Raw genomic sequence first — 22,508 nt, 5'->3', positions numbered from 1 at the left:
AAAACACCTAGGTGGCAAAATTCTCTTTCAGGTAAGTGAGAATTCCAACTCCTGTTAAGGTCTACAGTAGCAGTTCAGAACTCTTATCTTTTTGTTTTTCTATTCACAGAGAGCGGGCACAGATGAATCAGACGAACGGTCTTCTGGAACTGAAACAGCATCTCAAGAGTCCCAAGACAAAGACCATGAGAAGGAGAAGGAGGAGAAGAAAGAGCAGGAGGAAGAGAAAGAGGGGCGGGCAGTAGAGAAGAAAGGGCTGGAGGTAGAGAAAGAGGGGCGGGCAGTAGAGAAGAAAGGGCAGGAGGTAGAGCTAGAGAAGGAGGAGGAAGAGAAAGAAAAGAAAAATGAGAAGAAAGATGACGACGACAGTGATGATGATATCGATACTCTAAAAGACACATTCTGGAGAGATCTTGAACAAGGTCTCATTAATCTAGAGGGGGATATGTATTCAAAGGTTAAAGGTCGAAGGGCAGCATTAGATGCCAAAAAAAGACAAAGGGAAAAAGAAGAGGAAGAGAAAATAAAACAAAGGAAGAGAAAACCCGGCAGAAAACCCGGAACTGGGAAAAAAGAAGACAGAGACTCTCCACCACAAGTGAAAAAGAAAAAGAAATTAAAGAAAAAATCAGGACCTGCCTTAGAAGCTTTTGAGACTTTAGAAAACGCTACAAGTAGAGCCTTGGATATGAGTATGCATAGTCCAGAACCTACATCATCACAACACAGGAGTATTGGCAGCAGCTCATCAGGCTCCTATTCAACTGCTGAAGAAGTTGTCACGGTTGCAAAACTAGAAAGATTCCACTCCTCAAGTTTACTCAGTAGTACTGATGATGATGATGGTGCAGACATCTCTGCTGGATCCCAGGAAACAAATCAACATGGTCAAGAAAAAGACGATTCCTGTCATTTTTTAGTAAGTATCAAAAAAACAATTATGTAACAAAAGTAGAAGCGTGTCTATACAGATGATACCTAGGGAATTAATTGAATCCTATTCATATCCCTCACCCAACCCCAATTCTGACCCCCTAGCTTGAATACAACCCAACCCCAATTCTGATCCCCTAGCTTGAATACAACCCAACCCCAATTCTGACCCCCTGGCTTGAATACAACCTAACCCCAATTCTGATCCCCTGGCTTAAATACAACCCAACCCTAATTCTGATTCCCCCCCCCCCCCCAGCTTAAATACAAATGAGTATCTATCATCAATTCTGTTCATCGTCCTACAATCTTACCATACATTCTTGCCTAAATTCTTACTAAAAGAAGTGTCATTTAAAAGGTTATGAATCTTACTGATCCGGATCATTAATTTTGAATACTAGTATACCCTAGTCCCCAGACTATACACCATTTGTCCTCCCCACGAAATAATGGTGTAGGCAAGGTATATTTGCATAACAAAAGAATGCACTGCAATACTATTTATTTCCTTGAAGTTGTCTATATAAAACTGTGAGTGGCACTGTGATGGCCCGGAAGAAGTCACTACACAGTAAACCCTGAAATTGTAACTGTAGTGATAAGTATGCAAATCATATTTTGTTCACTTCTCAGATATTATCTAGTGAATTTTTATAGCAATACTTTTTATACATTTATGTGCCTTTATTGTGGTCATGCATGTAGACTGAATTAGGTATACTTACATAACTTGTAAACATGTGGTTGTTTTTGTTTTTTATGTACCAACCATTATCATTCATATGTGATGCTTTACATACTCTAGCACTCTATTTATGCTTATTACAAAAGGTTATACATTGTAGTTATAGTTTTAGAGTCAGTATTCGTCCAGTCACGGTATGCATCAGTGCATATCAGACCATATACACGTATACCGTAGACCCAGATATTTAGAAGAGGGATAGAGTGTGGTATTTACAACTCTGATTACTTCAGATGACCTCACAGATGTCTGGTAAGATTCATGGGGGGGGGGGGGGGGGGGGGGGAGTTTGAGGGATATAGGGGTGTGGATTTCATTCATATCAAACCATATTTCATACATAGAAGGCATGTATTGAGATACGTACAATAGCTTTAATTCGATCAAGGTTTTATCCAAGTATTTTCATTGAGTATTTAAATAGCTTATAAACTCAAATTGTGCCACTATAAATACATTATATCATAATTTTGATATATAACAGTTTCTGTATAAGACCTGTGGAGAACTCTGCTGGAGAGGTAACTTCTCTTCTTTAAAAAATCTGTCATTTGTGGCTTGATTATAAGCATTTCACTGTCACAGTATGGTATACAAAGTACAGAGTATCTCATTTTGATGCATAACACTAGATTAAAACACAATAGTCTAAATTATGTATATTAAATTAATTTTATTCAACTATGTCCATTATAAACAATGATGCATTCTAAATTTGCTCTAAAAATAGGTTGTCTAGCCCTTTCTTTTATGTCACAACCCCTGACAAATAGAAAGGGTGGCCAGGAAAAATACCCCTATATTTCACCGTTGACACATTTGTGGGCAGTACATTCACTCTATTATTAGTATAGCATATATTGCACTGTTTGGGCCTCAACTGCAGCTGTGAGTAGTCCAGCAAAGTTCTCATGCATAGCCTGGAATTCATGCTGTCTTGTTCTACAGAATAGTCAAGAATCCATGCTGTCCTGTTCTACAGTATAGCCTGGAATCCACACTGTCCTGTTCTACAGTATAGCCTGGAATCCATGCTGTCCTGTTCTACAGTATAGCCTGGAATCCATGCTGACCTGTTCTACAATATAGTTTGGAATCCATACTGTCCTGTTCTACAGTATAGCCTGGAATCCTTGCTGTCCTGTTCTACACTATAGCCTGGAATCCACACTGTCCTGTTCTACAGTATAGCCTGGAATCCATGCTGACCTGTTCTACAATATAGTTTGGAATCCATACTGTCCTGTTCTACAGTATAGTCTGGAATCTGTGCTTTCCTGTTCTACAGTATATAATAGTCTGGAATCTGTGCTGGCCTATTCTACAGTGTAGCCTGGAATCTGTGCTGTCCTGTTCTAAAGTATAGACTGGAATCTGTTCTGTTCTGTTCTAAAGTATAGACTGGAATCTGTGCTGTTCTGTTCTAAAGTATAGCCTGGAATCTGTGCTGTCCTGTTCTAAAGTATAGACTGGAATCTGTGCTGTCCTGTTCTAAAGTATAGTCTGGAATCTGTGCTGTTCTGTTCTCCAGCACATATATTCCACCTACACCATTCAATCTGTGTTGATATGGCGTACTTCATTTGTAAAGCTCCTCTCCATGGTCTGTGCAAAATGTGATGATTCTTTACACACTTTGTAATTACACTATCACTTGCAAGTGTTCCTGCCTTTCTGTGTGGTTCATTTGTACTGCTCCTCACCAGGTGGTAATGTGCTAAAAATGACAACATTTAATCTGTCAATCACTATACAGTCACTTACAAATGTTCCTGTTTTTATGTATAACCCAATTGTAAGGCTCCAGTTATGCCATAAATACTAAAAAATGTCCTGAATTAGCTGACCCTCCATAACTACGTAATAACTTACAAGTGTTCCTGCTTTCCTGTTTTGTGTTGTTCATTTGTAAGACTCTATATCAGGCTATAATGTGCTAAAAATAACAACTTTAAACTCAATATATAACTACAGAATCACTTTCAAGTGTCCTGTTTTTCAGTGTACTTCATTAAGGCTGCTAAAAGTGCAAAATTATGACTTATTGATTCCCACTTCACAACACGACTCACAAGTATTCCTTCTATCTATAGCAGTATTCTACTCTAAGACTCCTTTTTAGCTCCGCTGTCAGCGAAAGCTGAAAGCGTAGCTTTAGGTATAGGTGGGTATTGAGGTATAGAGAGTAGAGTGAATCATAGGTGTCCGTCAAACTTTTATATCTTTACTATCTACTCAGAAAGTGACAGTCAGAATTCTTCGATATTTGGTGTGCATGTTCCCTGGGGGGAGGCTATTCAGATTTGTTCATGCCAAGTTGATCTGTGCCATTTTCAATTTTTTATGATTTTTTTTCATAAAATGTCATTTTCATCAACTCCTTGAAAACCTCTTATTAGATTGCTTTGATATCTGGCGTGTTGATGCGCAGGGGGTAGCTTACTCAGGTTTGTTAATTTCAAGTCAGCACATCCTCATTTTTATTTTTTATGATTTTTTTTTTGTAATTTGAAAAAAAAATTAATATGTTAATGAGCATAATGACCGACGCCATATTGGAAATCAGTCGACGAGACTTTAAGTAAACTACCACTTTTCATAGACACTATTGACGTCAAACAAGCAATGTAATATGTGCTATAGTCATAATTCTACGCATTGGGCGCCCAAATGACAAGCGTTTGTTCGAAACAGGGTTGTAAACTTCAAATCCAATTCTGCACCCTTCTACATAATCAGCCAGTCCGCAACATCCTCATTTGCATACTCTATCCTGATTCGACCAGAAGCTGAAGGTGACCTCATTTGACCGAGCGATTTTCCACAGCAAGTATCTTGAGTACCAACACAGGACGTTCTTGGTACTCACTAAAATCACACTTCAGACCCACTATAAAAGTGTGATGTTTTCAGATAACATGTAACTTGTGGTTAATTCTATATTGTCGTGCAATTTGGAATGACAGTGAACCAGAATTCAGACAACTTGCGTAAAGGAAGGGCATGCCAGGCATGCGGTTGAAGTTATGGCCGACAGTTCACCATGTTCACATGTAAAGTTAAACGACATGAACGTGTCTTGCCTTTCCAAAATGCAAATATTTGGCAAGTAAAAATAATTAAAATAATTACAACTTTAATTTGGCTTCAGACTTTGCATTATGTTTTGCGTATCTTTCCCCGTTTTACATGTAAATCCGAAAAGGTTCTCTCTCATCATGTCATCAGTGTCAGTGATCATACTGCGCGGGGCTGCTTTGAGTACGAGCGAAGTGAGGCATGTTGAGGTATTTTGTTGAGAATTATAAATATTGCGAAATGTCAAGTACAAGGTTTAAATACAATGGAATGATGAAAAAATGGCAGAGTCTGTTGACAGGCGCCGGTCACAAGAAACACTGTGAATTAAAATATCAGACGATGTATGTATTAATCGCCGACAATCCACCCGTATGCACGAGGGACTAACCCGGAAGCAAGTCGTTGTCAGCCATACGTTACAGTGGTAACATCGTCCGAGAAATCGCTGCGTTCAGAGTGTCATTATTCACAGAATTGTTGTTTTCGAGTGAAAACCCGTCTTGAATTGTATAACTCTAACAAATGAAGACATGTCAAGTTATATTTTGAAAGTTGTATCGCTAGTTTGAGACGATTTTCTCACGTACTATAGTACTATCGAGGCTTACTTGGAAGTAGTAGGACCTTTCATCGGGAAGTTTAGCCAGTCCGATAATTCTTTCTGGTTTAGTTTACAACACTTTTGATCACGCAGATTTTGTTGTTGTGATGAAAAGAAATTAAAAATAAGATCATTTCAACCATTTCGTTGTGTTTTCTTTGTGAAAGGTAACCGAACATGAACGAGTGTTACCACTGTAACGTATGGCTGAGAATGACTCTCTTCCGGGTACTTGAGATTGTCGCCGTACGGAAACTAAGATGGCGATTAATACATTTCTTCCCTATATATATCTACCACAACTAGTACAAGTTGAATGTTGTTGACTTTGTAAATTTGTTAGAAAATTGAAATTCAAATTGCCTCAAAATTATTTTAGATCCCTAGTTTATTTCATTCATCATTAAAATTTTCCAGGGTTACAGCTGTAAGACACTGGAATTATTTATAGCCAACCTCAAAATCCTCTTTTTTTCTTTTTCTTGTGTGCATTTCCCAGTCATTTTTTCTGAGATTTTGTGCAATTTTTCATAACAGTAGATTTTTGTTATAAAATGGTGACTATGGTATAAAAGTACAATACATTACCAACTTCTGTGTAAAATGTGTTTTATAGTGAGACATCATATGAAACCACTAACCACTTTATTGCATCGCTAAAACAAAACTGCATAGTGAAGAGCTGAAGACCTGAACCACTTCTACATGTCACCAAAATAAAAAATTAAATTAAAAAAAAAACAGCGGAGCTATTCTGACCGATAGGTCGCTTGTTTAAAGTTATACCAGTCTAAAGTCTCATTCCCTATGGTGACACACACACAGACACACACACAGACACACACACATACATACATACATACATACATACATACATACATACATACATACATACATACATACATACATACATACATACATACATACATGTACATGTATTGTGATTGTAAATTTGTGTAGTTCATGGTCACTTCAGGATGCTAAATATAATAATTCTATATTACTACGGTGACATGCCTATACAATTATTCTACATTGCTATGATGACATGCCTAGATGATCACTTATCCTGTGTAGTTCATGGCCAGTTCATTCCATGTTGCTATATATAGAACAACTTGCCAGGATCCCGATTATACCATTATGTTATAGTTATGGGTGAGATCAGACCCCTACCCCACCATCACCCCATCTATCTTAATTGGCCAAAAGTGATAATTGTTTATTGATTATCTGTAATTTATTTTCTATAGTGAACATTGTTACATTTTTTTCAATTTGGGGTACAAAACAGATTCCATTAAAAGTAAATTGTTTTGTAGGATGAGAACTAAAATGGGTCACAACCCCCCCCCCCCACCCCCACCCCCAACAAAAAAAAGAATAAAAGAATTAAGTGTCTTATCATCCTACACAAGAACAGTCAAAAAAGTTCAACTATATTTTTTAAGTCTTCAGAAAAATTTGTTTAAAAGTAAAAGGCAATAAATGAATAAATAAATAATCTTATTTATACTGGATAGTTCTTTAAGTATATTAAACACTTATCTTCCAAGAAGTCCAGTCAGGGCCGTCCCTCATTGGTTCAGTGTTAATGCAGGAGGAAACTGGAGTACCAGGGGAAAACCTGCATTGTTCGGTAGAGTCACCTGAACGACACCCTTCTTACTTACAGCATGGTAAATTTTAATCAAACCCTGAATGGGTTTGAACCACAACCGCAGTGGTAAGAGGCAAGTGGTTTAACCACTCGGCCACCGACAACCCTAACCCTTGTTTAACAACTCCATATATTAGAAAGTCAGCTTGTGCAAGTATTAGATATGTGTATCATTTTCACCAACATATTTCTTATTTCAGAACAAAAGGCAGTTTTGATGCCTAGCCATGGAAGTGTCCCACTGATTGAAGACGATACTGTAAACCTGGAGATTTTCAATAATTCCTTATTTTCACTTATTTCGCTGGACAACAAATATGCAAAAATAAGTAGTGACTAAAATGCCTTCTTGTATATGAACACAATGTACCCATCTGGTAATTAGTAAAAATAAGTAGTGACTAAAATGCCTTCTTGTATATGAACACAATGTACCAGTCTGGTAATTAGTAAAAATAAGTAGTGACTAAAATGCCTTCTTGTATATGAACACAATGTACCAGTCTGGTAATTAGTAAAAATAAATAGTGACTAAAATGCCTTCTTGTACATGAACACAATGTACCAATCTGGTAATTAGTCAAAATTAGTCTTTGTGAACTTGCTGAAGACTGTAAAATCACAAAATTTTCTAGTGGCGAAAATATCTAGGTTTACTGTATCTTTCTTATCATAATCTTAGAAAAAATTTGGGCAAGGCTTGTAATTTTTCCATTTTTACTTTCTTACAAAAGTATAGGCTTCGTGTTATACCCCAGTGTCAGTCTTTACAGACATACCTGAATGATGTACAATAATTCACGATAACATCCAAGTTTGGCAAGTTAGTGTAGAAGATACCCCGTGTTAGGGCGCCCTCACACATTGGCTTGCACCTCTTAGAAGTAGAAAACTGATAAGGACAGAATAACACATGCATTGTAGAGTGACAGTATATCCAAAAGTGCAATGGGAACTTTTCTAAATCTGTGTGAACAAGGAAGAAGTCCTTTCAGGATAATGAAGTTATTTTTTATCTTTCTTTGCAGGATGGTACTACCAGTAACTCAAGGCCACCTGGGATAGCCACAGATACAGTCAAGACAGAATGCAGTGAACAGGAAAAGATGCATTCAGAAGATGCTGATGCTAAATCATCCAGTGTAAACAAAACTCACGATGTTGAATTTTTTACTAGGCAAGATAACAATACCGAGGCAGTTGCTAAGCAACAAAACACAAAAGATAAATCAGACAATGAAAGTGACAGAGAAGAGAGTTTGTTTGTAAAATTTGAACAGAGGGTGAAGACACGTGTTGATGTAGACACTAGTATAAAAATTGTAGAATATCAAAATAAATCCAGACTTGAAGACTCAGTACTACCTTTAGATACCAGCAGCAGTATTAAACTAGAAAGAACTACATCAGAAGAAATGGAAGCAAAAGATGCGGAATCAGAAACGACAAGGAAAAGGAGGCCGTCAACAGAAGATCCGGCGTCATTTCGGAAAAAAAGAGAGAACAGAGATGAACAATCTCAAAGTGAAGGAGAAAGTACTGAAAAATCTCAAACTGAAATCAAAGAAAAGCAACTGAAAAGTGCTCTGAAAAAAACTGATCTCAGTACTGTTGAAGATTGGAAAAAGCCGCTAGATCCAAGACAAGATAGGAACGGAAACAAGGAAAATCAAAAAGCAAAACCATCATCTGTATCTGTGGATAGTGATATTGGTATGTATTAATATGTATTGCATGTTAGCGGGACGAGATTGTACAAAGAAGTAAAAACCAAAAACAAACTAGTCAAGGAGGTGTTTTTTTATGATTTTATTTGCCAAGGGTATCTGACTGACCATTATGTTCATGTAAATTTGAGTGTGCCCTATGCATTCTAGTCTGTAAGGTACTCCCTTGACACAGGGTGCCCTCACACATCAGTCAACTCCTTTCAAGGGATATATAGTCTCAGCTACCCAGACTCTCACCACTGGGGGTGCTGCCTATGAGACCTCCCCAAATGAGAGTCTGGGAAAACCATGTTCCAACTACCCACCCCATGATGGAAGACACACAGTACATTTCTTCCATGTATAAAAACTAGGCTTATGAGGCCTGTTTGTTGTAATTAATATATATATATATCAGTCGCTTGAGAAATGAAAATCTGTAGCAACGGTACCCAAATCGTTCAACCTGCAATGTTGGACATGAAGTACTCCCCATGATGCACTACTCCAGAAGCTACTTCCTGCGTGGGCGAGTTGAAATCTCATTTGGGGAGGTCACGTAGGCAGAGCCCCTAGTGGTGAGAGTCCGGGTAACCGAGACTATTCACAAATAGAGCAGGCTGGTGAGGGCGGAGTGATACAACCGACCTTACAGTCTGTATGCATATTACTACAATTGGTGGTGGAAGGGTTCATTTTACCTCTAATTCGAAGCCAGTAAGTTACAAATATTCATGCTTTTTCTATTTTTGCCTTTCTAGAAAGCTATTCTTAGTACCTTAAATATTGCTGTGTATATAATTCAAAGCACTTTACAAATATTTTGCACATTTTTTTCATTTTTTACCTCATCAGAAAGTAGTTCATTGATGGAGTTTGATTTGGATGACTATGACCCAGATGAAAATGAAGAACCTGTACTTGATTTACCAAATGATGTCACTCCAGGTATGTAGGTTAAAAATTATGCTGTCTCACCACATGAGGGCGCTGTCATTAGGTGTAATCTTCGTCATCTTATCTGTGTACTGTAATTTAGGTTATCTTGAGTCACCACTGTTTTTCAGTCTAAACAAGACTTGAGTGTACCGTATATATATGTTTTCAGAAATTCTTCATATATACATTGTGTGGTCTAAATCCCCTTTGGCTGTATGTAACTGTTTACTCTTTGTTGTTACATACTAGTAATTATAAATACTGTATAATGTATCATAATATTGTATCTGTATGACAATATGAAATTATTCATGTTGTCATAAAGATAAAAGATTGTATAGTTTGGCCACTAGAGGGCGCTATTCAACAGCAGGGTTTTTTGGCCTGAATTTCCCATTGTAACTCTGCCAGACAACTTTTTTCACACCTAAATACCAATCGTAAACTGAATCATACCTTGAACTTCTCTCTCCTATAGAAATGTTTAGCCAGGCTGTTAAAGATGGCAACTATATCCTAGTGAAGCATGCACTGAATAGTAAACTGCAGTACAACATGGTGGAAACAGACACTGCAGGTTTAACGTTAGTCATGATATCCTGTACGGGACAACATGATGAAGTTCTAAAGTTACTTGTCACCAATGGTGCACCAGTCAATGCAAAACAGAAAAACGGTACCACAGCTCTTATGTTAGCTGCTGACAACGTGAGTTTATCTACCTAGATTTGTCTTTTGTGATGATCCTCGTTATGATGGATAATTCTTAAAGGCCAGGGTTTCAATCCCAGGTCCTCACATTAGTGATATCTTATCAGTGTAGCCATGAGGATTTAACACAGGATTATTTTTTTGTTATGAACCAACTTTTTTCTATAGCTTTGTCATTTTTCACACATAAATTTTAATCCTGGCCTGGGCCTTTAAGCAGATCAGCATCTGTCTGCCAAGTAGTCCAGTGAAGGCTGCCCTCATGTGTTCAGTGATAAAACAAGGGGGAAACGGAGTGCCTGATGAAAACCTAGTGTTTTGTTCAGTAGGGTCGGGTAGAGAAGAACACTCTCGTTACTACCAGTAGAATGCCAAATTTAATCACACGAAGACTAAGTTTCAAACCCTGACCCCAGTGGTAAGAGGCAAGTGGTATAGCCACTGACAACCCTTAGCAAAATCCTCAACTAGCTAATTATTATCCACGAAGAATCGTTGTCTTACATGCATACATAAGTTGTTTGATATTGCCTGCATTTCATAATGTCCATGTGAATCCTGTAAAACGTAATAACAGTAGTTATAATAGTTAAAACTAACATGTAACTGAGAACACAAACTTACCATACATTTCAGGGCTGTAACAGAATGGCTAAATCTAACGTGTCTCTAGTCTCTAAGAACACAAACTTACCATATATTTCAGGGCTGTAACACAATAGCTAAAACTAGCATGTATCTAAGAACACAAAGTTACCATGCATTTCAGGACTGTAGCAGAATAGCTAAAACTAATGTGTATCTAAGAACACAAACTTACCATACATTTCAGGGCTGTAACAGAATGGCTAAAACTACTGTAACTTGTCTCTAGTCTCTAAGAACACAAACTTACCATACATTTCAGGGCTGTAACACAATAGCTAAAACTAGCATGTATCTAAGAACACAAAGTTACCATGCATTTCAGGACTGTAGCAGAATAGCTAAAACTAATGTGTATCTAAGAACACAAACTTGCCATACATTTCAGGGCTATAACAGTACAGTAGCCATCCTACTAGAAGCAGGTGCTCATGTCAATCAGCAACAGTCTACAGGTGAAACAGCCTTAATGAAGGTAAGATTTCCTACTTTTCTCAGATTTTAACCCCTTTGATTTCTCACTACATTTTATGTCCAAGAGTAAATTTTATCAAAGTTAACCTAGTATCTAACCATTGAAAATCATTTAAAGTATTCTTGGATGTTTTGTTTTTTGTTTTTAATAGTGATACAGGCCTGTGATTAAAGAGAGCTGTATTATGATGCATTCTTGAATATTTTGTTTGAGACAGGCCTGTAACTAAAGAGGAGTTTTGTAGTTGATGCATGCATATTACATTGTATCTTGAATATTTTGTTTGATACAGGCAGCCTGTAATAAAAGAGGAGTTTTGTACATTTGATGGGCAGGCCTGTTATAAAAGAGGAGTTTTGTACATTTGATGTATTCTTGTTTATTTTGTTTGATACAGGCCTGTTATAAAAGAGAGCTGTATTATGATGTATTCTTGTATGTTTTGTTTGATACAGGCCTGTTATAAAAGAAAGCTGTATTATGATGTATTCTTGTATATTTTGTTTGATACAGGCCTGTTATAAAAGAAAGCTGTATTATGATGTATTCTTGTATATTTTGTTTGATACAGGCCTGTTATAAAAGAGAGCTGTATTATGATGTATTCTTGTATATTTTGTTTGATACAGGCCTGTTATAAAAGAGAGCTGTATTATGATGTATTCTTGTATATTTTGTTTGATACAGGCCTGTTATAAAAGAGAGCTGTATTATGATGTATTCTTGTATATTTTGTTTGATACAGGCCTGTTATAAAAGAGAGCTGTATTATGATGTATTCTTGTATATTTTGTTTGATACAGGCATGTAAGAAAGGTCATAAGGTTATTGTACGTCTATTACTAGAGAACGGTGCAGACTCAAACATCACATCAACTCACGGTAGTAATGCACAACAGTATGCTAAGATGTACAGTCATACTGCAGTATTAGATGTACTCATGGCACACAATGGAAGGTGAGACTAAATCTCAAGGACTCTACTGCATGATTTACTGCCAAAGAGTGTAAAAAGACAATCACTTGCACTGATATGTGTGTGCTCACCATTAGTATTTGTTCTGCTGTGTAATACTAATAACATTAGTGCTTTATACATGTATGCTAGTCATGATCGTTCCATTTACACAAAATTGTGCGATCACACTGTGGTATGCTTTCGGGAAATTTTTCTTTTTATAAACATATGCAAAAATAGTACCAGTGTTGTACTCGGGACAGATATTTGCACTCATATTTGCAGTGTATTCGATTGCTTCATTTGATATGCTTGTGAAAGTACAGTGCAGAGAACACAACAAGCACTAAAAAAGGTTTTGTTCTATCACACCACATGATGTTTTTTATATCTCCTACAATAAATTTTGTACTGGCTTATATACACAAAGTCTTGGTACCGGTAGCACATAGACATGTGAAATGATACGTTACAGTCTGGTCATGTTCAAAATCCAAATTTGTCAGAAGAACTTTGTTAGAAATGATAATTTGATCAAAGAACAGCTGTAAAAAATGAACTCTTTTTCTTGTTGTTAGATTGGTATAGATCTGTGCCCCAAGCTCTGTGAAAGATTACATGCATTACAAATCTCCTTTATTTAGATCAACATGTAAAACAAACAAGATAAAAATTCTTGTACTTCTTGATAATGATAATTTGTTCAAAGAAAGAATACCTATATTAAAATGAACTCTGTTTAATATTTTTATGCATCTCTAGACGTCAAATTATTAGACCGCATTTAACTTTTCTTTTCTTTTCGAAATTCTTGCCGTTTAGGGTAAGCAAGGCCGTAGAAGGAACAGTACTGCGATACCTAGCAGGGTGTGCTAGAATTCTAAAACCACTGTTTCCAACCAGAATCTTTCCAATCTGTGAAACGACAGATCAAACAGTGACATTCAGTATCAAGTCACCACAGATTCTACAACAGCAAGGTTAGTATTATTTCCACTACACATTGTAACCCCGTAACCCACCCTCACCCCCACCCTCTTCCAAGTGGTGTCCGAGGTGGAGCTACACCAAAGTTCATTTTTGTAAAGTAGCTCTTGAATAAACAGGTATAAAAATTTACTTCAAGTGTCTTCTCCTATGATATGGTATTTCTGCTTGTATCTTTGCATTTGAATTTGGCCTTGATCTTCTGAGTCACACAGATATAAAGTATGGTGGGGGAGTTTGTCGTGCGTGAAGACTTGTTCCACTACTATAAATAGGAGTTCCTGATTATGAGAACAGCTGTAGTTTCTGTACTGGTGTTTCCAGCCAAGCAATGAAATATAAAATCGTTTGGTATATGTTATATCCTACAGTATATGATGTATTGATGACTTGAACAAATGAAAAATAGTGATAGTAACTTTGAAAATTTTTTAATATGTTTCTGAAAATTGTATGTATGTTGGCAAGAATGTAGACCAGTGGACTGACTGCAATATATACATATCTATATCAAAGTTAGGGAGTTAAGCTTGGTTTTACGTTAGGTAGAGGAATAGAGTTAAGCCCCCTAGGATAATCCTGATTTGTATTATTGCCAACAATGACCACTGTTCTAAACTTGCCACTTAAAGTGTAATATTATCCCAATATATTTTGTTGCATTTTTCTATACAGGAGTAGGCACATTGCTGTTTCTCATTCATTCTGGTTTCTACGGCCAGAACATCAACTGCAAATTAACTGGACCTTGCTGTATTAAGGATGTACTTTTAAATAACGTACCTCAACAACAGGTTGTCCAGGTAAATAACAAATATATTATATCTTTGCCAGTACTTCTCTATATAAATAAATGCTTTGTCCATATAAGGATATGTCTGCTTCACATATAGACACACCTTTTTGCCATATAAGGACATTTCTGGATTACATACAGGCACATATTCTCCATATTAGGATATTTCTGCGTCACATTCTTTGTCTATATACAAAAAATGTAGGGACATTTCTGCTTCACAAATTTTGACCTTATAAGGACATTTCTACTTGACACATTTTGACCATATAAAGACATTTGTGCCTCACATTTTGTCCATATAAGGAAATTTCTGCGCTACTCTCTTTGTACCTATAAGGACATTTCTCTGTCACACTATCCATATTAGGACATTTCTCTGTCACATATAGGCATACTTTGTCTATATAAGGGCATTCTGCATTACAGGTTGGCACACCTTGTCCATATAAGGACATTGTCCATATACGGACATTTCTGCATCACACACTTAATTCATATATGGATATTGTCACATTACAATGCAAACACCTGATTATGACAATTGTTGTAGTTTCTGATGGGATGATATAGAGTTCTTGTTAATTGATATTTTCATCCTGCAGGGATCAAACTTTGTTATCTCCTTGTGTACCAAACCAGGACTGAACTTGTTACATATCAAGACAGTTCCCACAGCTCATTCAACGGTATGTTTACAGATAGTGTGTACTTCATTTCAGTTGCTTTTCACATTTTCATATGCACAACATACATGTATGCACAATGAGTACATATTATTCCCCATTATTTTTTTTTCGTCAAGACAAGGAAAATATAAGTGACTTAAGGGGCCTTGTCACTTTGAGTCAAAGACCAGTTTTAACAAAATTCTTAGGTCAAGTATTTTCCAACAGAATGAACTAATATATTGGAGAATAGTACAATCATAATTCTGCAAAGTAGAATTTTTACTGAGCAAATCAAGCAATTGTATAAGATTGAAAACCAAATTGCCATTACAAATAACGGACAGGCTAAAATTCAAAACAGATGGTAACTTTTGAAGAATTACAGATAATTATTTTGACATTGATGTAACAGTCTTTGTTACATTTTCTTTTTTCCACTCTGTATGGTCAGTGTGCTTTGTGCTTTTCATTTGCTGGTTGTCACCCTTCTTTTTTTTGTCTCTGTATTGTTAAAAGAATTTAATTTTTTGTAAAAGGCAGAATTTTTTTTCAAATTTGGAAATTGTTAAACTTAAGACGATTTTGAAAGCTTTGCCATTATTTTGAATACCACTGAAAATATTATGCAGACACATGATGTTAGAATGACCAGAGAACAAATCTTGTATTTTCTGTTTGTGAGCATTTACAACTTGGCTTGCATAACTAAAATTGAAATTGTTGTTTTGTTTCAGTGCAAGTTACTGGTTTGTGGATATATACTTCAACTGACATCACAAACCTAATAAACGAAGGTTGAATCACCCGCCAACAGAAGTAGATTAAACCTGTATATAGAGCAGCTCCACAGACTGGTTGGGACAACTCATTTTATTCAGGGGATAGCCAAGTGTATGAGAGTGGTCAGTCAAACTTAGAATTGAGGGGGGGGGGGGGGGATTTTGAAACATGGGGTGGAATTCATTTTACTACCAAGGGGTTTGTCAACTTTTGTCAAAGAGAGATGACAAACAAATGACTATTGGGCAGGGAATTTTGAAACGAGGGTTGGATTTTATTTTATTAAGGGATAGCGACGTCGATGGAAGAGGAGACAGAGAGAACCTTGAACTGTAGGTTAAGGGATTTTGAAATTGTTGAAATTTGAAATTGTTTTTGAAGATAACAACAAGCAGCAGTTGGTTGACTGTGAGAAAGATGAATCTTATAAACAGTACTAGAGGTGTTAGTATCACCTCAGACACACTTGGGGAACTATCTCACTGGTAAATAATCCTATTTTACCACCACCACCACCACCACCACCGCAATCTGTCTGTTTACTGGACCTGTGACACTGCTACACCTATACTCTATCCAACTTGTCCTGGTAGCAATATCAACCCAATATTTTAGCCACACTTCAAATGTCGTTATTTCAATTATGTATGTATGAGCTTGTAGTAAAAATAGATGTCAGTCCAACTACAGGGGTATGACACAGGTAACTTTTCTGGATGAAAGTATGTATGTATAAATTTACATAACATTAGCATTATATGTAAAATATCACACATGCTGCATTGTACTTGTCATGGGGTCATGACTCTAACTCATATGTTCAGCAAAGGTGAATGTTCATTTACATAATGACTTCATCTGAATAATCAAACAGTCTGATGTACATGTCATTACTCTACATTGTGACCAGTAAGCTTATGTGGACATTTTTAAGACTCAATAATGGCTTGAAATTACTGCCAGGACAAGCTGGAATGTGAATGAGTGTAGTGGCCTCACTGATCCCACAAGTAGACATGTTACAACAACCACCATGTATAAATTCACAGTCACTTTAATTTAACAATTACCATTTTCAAATATTTGTAATCTTTCCTGTCAATAGATATACAAAGTTAGAAATTTACGGAGTACAGCCTAGATCTGATTTGTTTGCATTATTTTTGCTTCATAAAGAATATGTTACTGTAATATACATAGAGCATCACTTGTACCAGAAGATCTGTAACATTGATTCAGTGACGTAATTTCGGAGTGTCAAATATCAGTGACATTAGAACCATAGAGAAACTGCTGTACACATAAATCTGTCATAACTCATGTATAGACAATGACTCTATTTAGTTGTTTGTATAAAAATGACACTTGCAAAACAAGAATTATGTAGAAAATAGTTCAAATCTGGACTGTGCCTTGTTCAAAAGATCTGACTTCAAAAGGACATAATATTAGATTTTGCAAAATAATTTATTACTTTTCAAACAAGAAAAAGAAAGGTGCATGCCATGTCACTGTAACATTTATAATAAGTAGAAATAGAAAATGATCACAAACAATGATAAAATAAAGGGGAAAAAAGAGTTAGTATGCAACTCCATGAACAATTAGCTGTTAAACATTTTGAAGTTTTGATACTTGATAGTTTGTGTACAACTCCATGAACAATTAGCTGTTACACATTTTACGGTTATGATACTTGATGGTGCTAGACCAGTGAGATGTTCCTCAGTTGTCTTCAGGTAACCTAAGTAAGACCAACATATTTTCTACAACAATTAATAGCACATTCCTTACTATCATGGTGCTTCATTTTGTACTACTCCAAGTTAATATCCTCAATGACATTCACAATGTCAACATGTCTGCCTCATTCACACATGACAAAAAGCAGGGCCAAAATGAAAGGCTTCTGCTCATTGGCAGGTTAACTGCTGCATTTGAATATTTGGGATGTCTTAAGCCAATCAGGACTAAGTAGTTTTAGAAAGTTAACTCTAGCATTAGCATATGTGTGTGTTGCCATAGAAATAGTTTGCATATTAATATATTCAAATTATGCTGTTGGTATTGGCCGATGACTTATCTTTGAGATTCATGTTGTTTGCTATGCAAATAAAAGAAACAGGCACTTGTCCACTGGTATGACCAATCAAACGTTCCACTGTATTGCTACATTTTAGCTGATTTGATGAGGAAAAATACATGACCAATGAAAACATCTGATGTCTTGACACATCTTGTATGAGCTTAGCTGATTGGCTGAAGACATATCCCCCTAAAACTCTCAAAAACTCAATCTTACATTCCATCAGTAGTAGAGTGACATTTTATAAAAATCACTGAAATTAGGAGATTTCTGACAAATTGTTGAATTTCTGTAATGTTGATATTTTTTCTTGTTCAACTGTATATTAACGATAACTAAGTCAAAACACTGAAATTAGTAATCATTGTTTTCTATTTCACACATCATAGTTCCCAATTTCATGAATTCATCCTCAATATCAAAGATACAACAAATAGATCTTGTCATTAAATATTTCAAACAATTTAGTGGAGTCAAGATGTTGGCCGTATTTGAAGGCCCAACCATATGAGACTTCTGACAAATTGTTGAATTTCTGTAATGTTGATATTTTTTCTTGTTCAACTGTATATTAACGATAACTAAGTCAAAACACTGAAATTAGTAATCATTGTTTTCTATTTCACACATCATAGTTCCCAATTTCATGAATTCAACCTCAATATCAAAGATACACCAAATAGATCTTGTCATTAAATATTTCAAACAATTTAGTGGAGTCAAGATGTTGGCCGTATTTGAAGGCCCAACCATATGCCCAACACCAAAAATATAGATTATATTTTTTTTTCATCTGTTCAAAAAAAAAGACTGGCGTTAGAACTAACTAGGAAGTATATTTTTTAATAGAATGTAGAGTGTATCTTCCCACAGTTTTCTCTGTTTGTTAATCGAGCAAAAACTAAAACAAAGTAAGTTTTCTAAAGTCTGGCTCAAAACTATTCAGACTATAAGAAGATTCAAGTGTAGCCTTGAGTCACCTTTTTGTGGGGATTTCAACTCTAGCTTCATCCCATAGCACCTAGCATAATCCTAATGGTTGCATATTTAAACCCTAAAATTAGACTACAATTTCACACATGTTTATATTGTAGTGCTCCTCTCTCCTCATTGATTCTGATCACATGGTGACACAACTGATGTCACCTCATAGCAAGTAAATTTTAAAATCCAATAATAATTTGCACAGGATTGCTGGCTAAAACCATGGGGTTAGCAGTGATGATGGATAAAGGCAACAGCCAAAATTCCCACATAACTTGAGTTTTGGCTAGTCCAAGCGTTAAAAACAAGTTGTTCCTTCCCAAATCATTTGTAATTGGTAGCACGGTTATCTGAATATTTCATTGAGATTTTGCTACTTGCAGAGTTAGTTATAGGAGCTAATACAAGCAGTATTCATAGAGAAGTATATTCTCACAAGTCAGAGCCAGGTTTTTCTGTTGATACAATGAACGGTGCAGGAGAACTCCAAAATCACTGAAAAAAATGTACATATTATTTTATGTATTTCACTCAAATGATGTGTCAAATTGAGAGAGAGAAATGGAAATATGATTTATTTGTTACTATACGTATTTCCACAAACATATACATATTTCCACAAACATATGCTGAAATGGTTGAAACCTTAGAAGTAGTAGGAAACTTTGATATACATATTGAAATAGAGAATATATTTGGCTGATAGTGAGCCATACTTATAGGACTTTGATATGTGTGGCTGACATCATAGCATATATGTGAAAGTTGGGTATATATGTGGCTGATATTTTGCCATACATATATGTGGAAAGAAGTTATACATGTGGATATTTTGCCATACAAATGTATGTGCTGGTATATGTGGCTGATATCTTGCCATATGTGGAGCTTTGACATAGATGTGGCTGATATCTTGCCACACATATGAAACTTGGTAATATCTTGCGTAATGTGGAATGTGGCCATACACATGCTGTACAGTTAATGTGTCCATATAGGAGTAGGGCTTGCAAGATGGCTAAAAAACAGTGTTTGCATGGTAACAGACATACCTCACCCTTATGCCTGTGAAGATATACATGGAAAATTTGAAAGCAATTGTTGGCATCGCATATGTGCAATAAGTTTTGCAGGAATTTCAGTTTTGTGATCAGATTGTGTTGAAACAAAAACCCCATCAGTATACAATGCACAAGGCAAACACCATAGGAAATGTAGCCCATTGTTTACTTAGGCTGGCAAGAAAAAGCAATATCAGTCCTTTGAAAATCACAGCGTAGGCTTAGGTTGATTGTTTAATTACAGCCTATGTCATGAATCGTAAATCTTCTTCCGTTCTTTGATATAACAAGAGTCACATTACAATGAAGGAATTAAAACTTCTGGATAGATTTGTTCCTCCAAGAGGCGAAATATCAATCATTTCACAACCAATAGGAGAGTAGTTATAATCGTGATATAAATTGTATTTTAAGTCAGATTTTTTTATACCAAGTAAAGATACTAACAGTGCAATGATCATTAAATAGTGGTATGTTTTGACATGGTTTATATTTAGTGTTCTAAAGTCCAACCTCAGAGGTATTCTATGTTTTTGTTAAAATTTGAACAGTTTAGGAAGAAGTGTTTCTATCGGATGAGCATGTCATATGACCTGATGTCATCTCACAAAACTGGGGGGTATAGTTGCATTCTTGGATGGGTTAGCCAAAAAACATAGTAGTGTTGGTATATTTCATGTGATGTTATTTGCTGATGGAGACTAAAATTCGTCATTTAGTTCCGTTTATTGTATTTGAGAGCTTTTTTTGTAGATTTTATTCTAGCAGAAATATAGCCAAACAAAAGACTGAACTGTAAGATACTGGTAATACTCTCACGTGGGTGTATCCATCAACTGTTTCTTGCAGTCTACAAAAATAACAAAAAGCAAGTAGTATCAGATTGAAAATAAAGCATCCCATAATTTTTGCAAATCATGATTGTACATGTAATGTAGTTCAGTAGTGTATTTGTGTTCAAACAAAGGGTCCAAATGTGGATGTAAATTTAAAAAAGCCTTCTCTACAGATATGCTGCATGTACCTGTACCAAAGATGTCAACAGCAGCTGTGAACTGCTTTGGTTAACCAGTTTAATCAGCGTACCTTTCTAACATAACAGTTGTAGACAGATGAGATGTGTCGTCTCCCCCCCCCCCCCCCCCACCATAGTTCTAACCCCAATGTTTTTCAGTGGGAGGACAGGCTTGTAAATGGGATGCGAGTTATAGAGTTAACCTTCACCATTGGTTTCAGTGGGCAGAACAGGCTTATACTTAGGGTTGGGTGATAGGTATATAGTTTAACTCCAATATTTTCAGTGGGCAGGATGCACATGTAAATGGGTTCGGGTGGTAGGTATAAAGTTTAAAACCGTTGTTTCCAGTGGGCAGAGTGGGCTTATCGATGGGTTGGTGTGATAGGTACTAGTTTATAGCTAACCTATTGTTCTCAGTGGGCAGGATACATGTATAAATGGGTGGAAGTAGTAGGCATAAAGTGTAACACCATTGTTTCCAGTGGGCAGGATGCACCTATAAATGGGTTGGGGTAGGAGGTATGAAGTTTAACGTCATTGTGTCCAGTGGGCAGGATGGGGTGGGGTATTAGGTAATCCCAATGTTTCCAGTGGGCAAAATTGGCCTATTTATGGGTTTGGGTGGTTGTGTTCAGTGGCCATGTATAAATGGGAAGGGGTGGTAGGTTAATTCCATTGTTTTCAGTTTTCTGGCCCAAGAACTATGAATAGGGGTTATATGTGACTCTTATATCTATATCCTGTTGCTTATCCCATTTATTATTGAAAGAGACTTAACTTGGACAAAGGGGTGTGTTGCTCGCGAAGGTTTCAACTTTTTTTTTTAATTCAACTGTTTCTAATTCAACTCAGATTAACCTAGTTCTGTGTTTTTGTTGGCAGACACCATAATCATTGCTCGTAGAGGAGTTAAATTTTTTGAAAACAATTATTTTGTCATAATGCATGTACGTAAACACAACTTCTGTTTTGCCCTCTTATTTTTCGAATATCCCCTTGTGTGAATATAATTTCCGCTGTTGTGTAGTGCATTATGTAATGTAATGGCATTTTAATAAATTTGTGGATTTTGGAAGAAAAGTTTTTGTAAAAATGAAAATACAAAAAATAACTTTGTAAAGTTCTTTTAAGTGTTACCATTGCAAACATAGAAATTATGTGCATTACCCAAGGTTATGTTTTGTCTTTTAGTTCCTACTCAGTAGTATTCAGCATGAGATGTTGACCTGTTGACCCTTAAGTCATATAGTTTGTTATATAGAAAATGGACCCTAGTATTGCTCTGGAAGGGGTACACATTTGTCTTCATAGAGTATTGTATATTTTTGTGATTTTTCCAGTGTAGACTTACAGAAGCTTCCGACACATTAGACCCATTAAAGTTGCTGATAGCTTTTACCAGGGTTACTTTTTTATAAGAATAGTTCTTTATCTAACACCTGGTGTACAAAATGACCCTGACCAGGTGTACAAAATGACACACATCATCAGTATTCACCTGATTGGCTGCCACTTACAAGTTTCTACTTTGCCCAGATAATTCCCTTATCTGTAATTGTTCTTCAAACCTTATGATGCATTCAAATCCACCTTAAAATCAAAATAATAAGATCTACAATTTGATTTGTCAGTGCATAAAACACTTGTTAACTCAAGCCAGCCAAT

General features: G+C 36.1%; 1 protein-coding gene across 1 annotated transcript in view; it reads left to right on the top strand.

Annotated features, from left to right (window-relative positions):
• LOC144433157 (uncharacterized) overlaps window positions 1–16,403 on the top strand; it is a 40,750-nt gene extending 24,347 nt beyond the window's left edge. Inside the window, exons 3-12 of the mRNA XM_078121467.1 lie at window positions 110–919; window positions 8,052–8,736; window positions 9,588–9,680; window positions 10,150–10,379; window positions 11,416–11,502; window positions 12,306–12,460; window positions 13,283–13,440; window positions 14,123–14,250; window positions 14,849–14,932; window positions 15,649–16,403. Of these exons, the coding sequence (XP_077977593.1) occupies window positions 110–919; window positions 8,052–8,736; window positions 9,588–9,680; window positions 10,150–10,379; window positions 11,416–11,502; window positions 12,306–12,460; window positions 13,283–13,440; window positions 14,123–14,250; window positions 14,849–14,932; window positions 15,649–15,699 (2,481 nt within the window). The 3' untranslated portion in view covers window positions 15,700–16,403. The remainder of the gene's footprint in view (window positions 1–109; window positions 920–8,051; window positions 8,737–9,587; window positions 9,681–10,149; window positions 10,380–11,415; window positions 11,503–12,305; window positions 12,461–13,282; window positions 13,441–14,122; window positions 14,251–14,848; window positions 14,933–15,648) is intronic.
• Window positions 16,404–22,508: the final 6,105 nt, after the last annotated feature.

Source organism: Glandiceps talaboti, chromosome 3 (assembly GCF_964340395.1).
Source record: "Glandiceps talaboti chromosome 3, keGlaTala1.1, whole genome shotgun sequence".
Taxonomy (NCBI): domain Eukaryota; kingdom Metazoa; phylum Hemichordata; class Enteropneusta; family Spengelidae; genus Glandiceps; species Glandiceps talaboti.
Note: the sequence above shows the minus strand (reverse complement) of the source record. Positions and strands in the feature narration are given on the sequence as shown.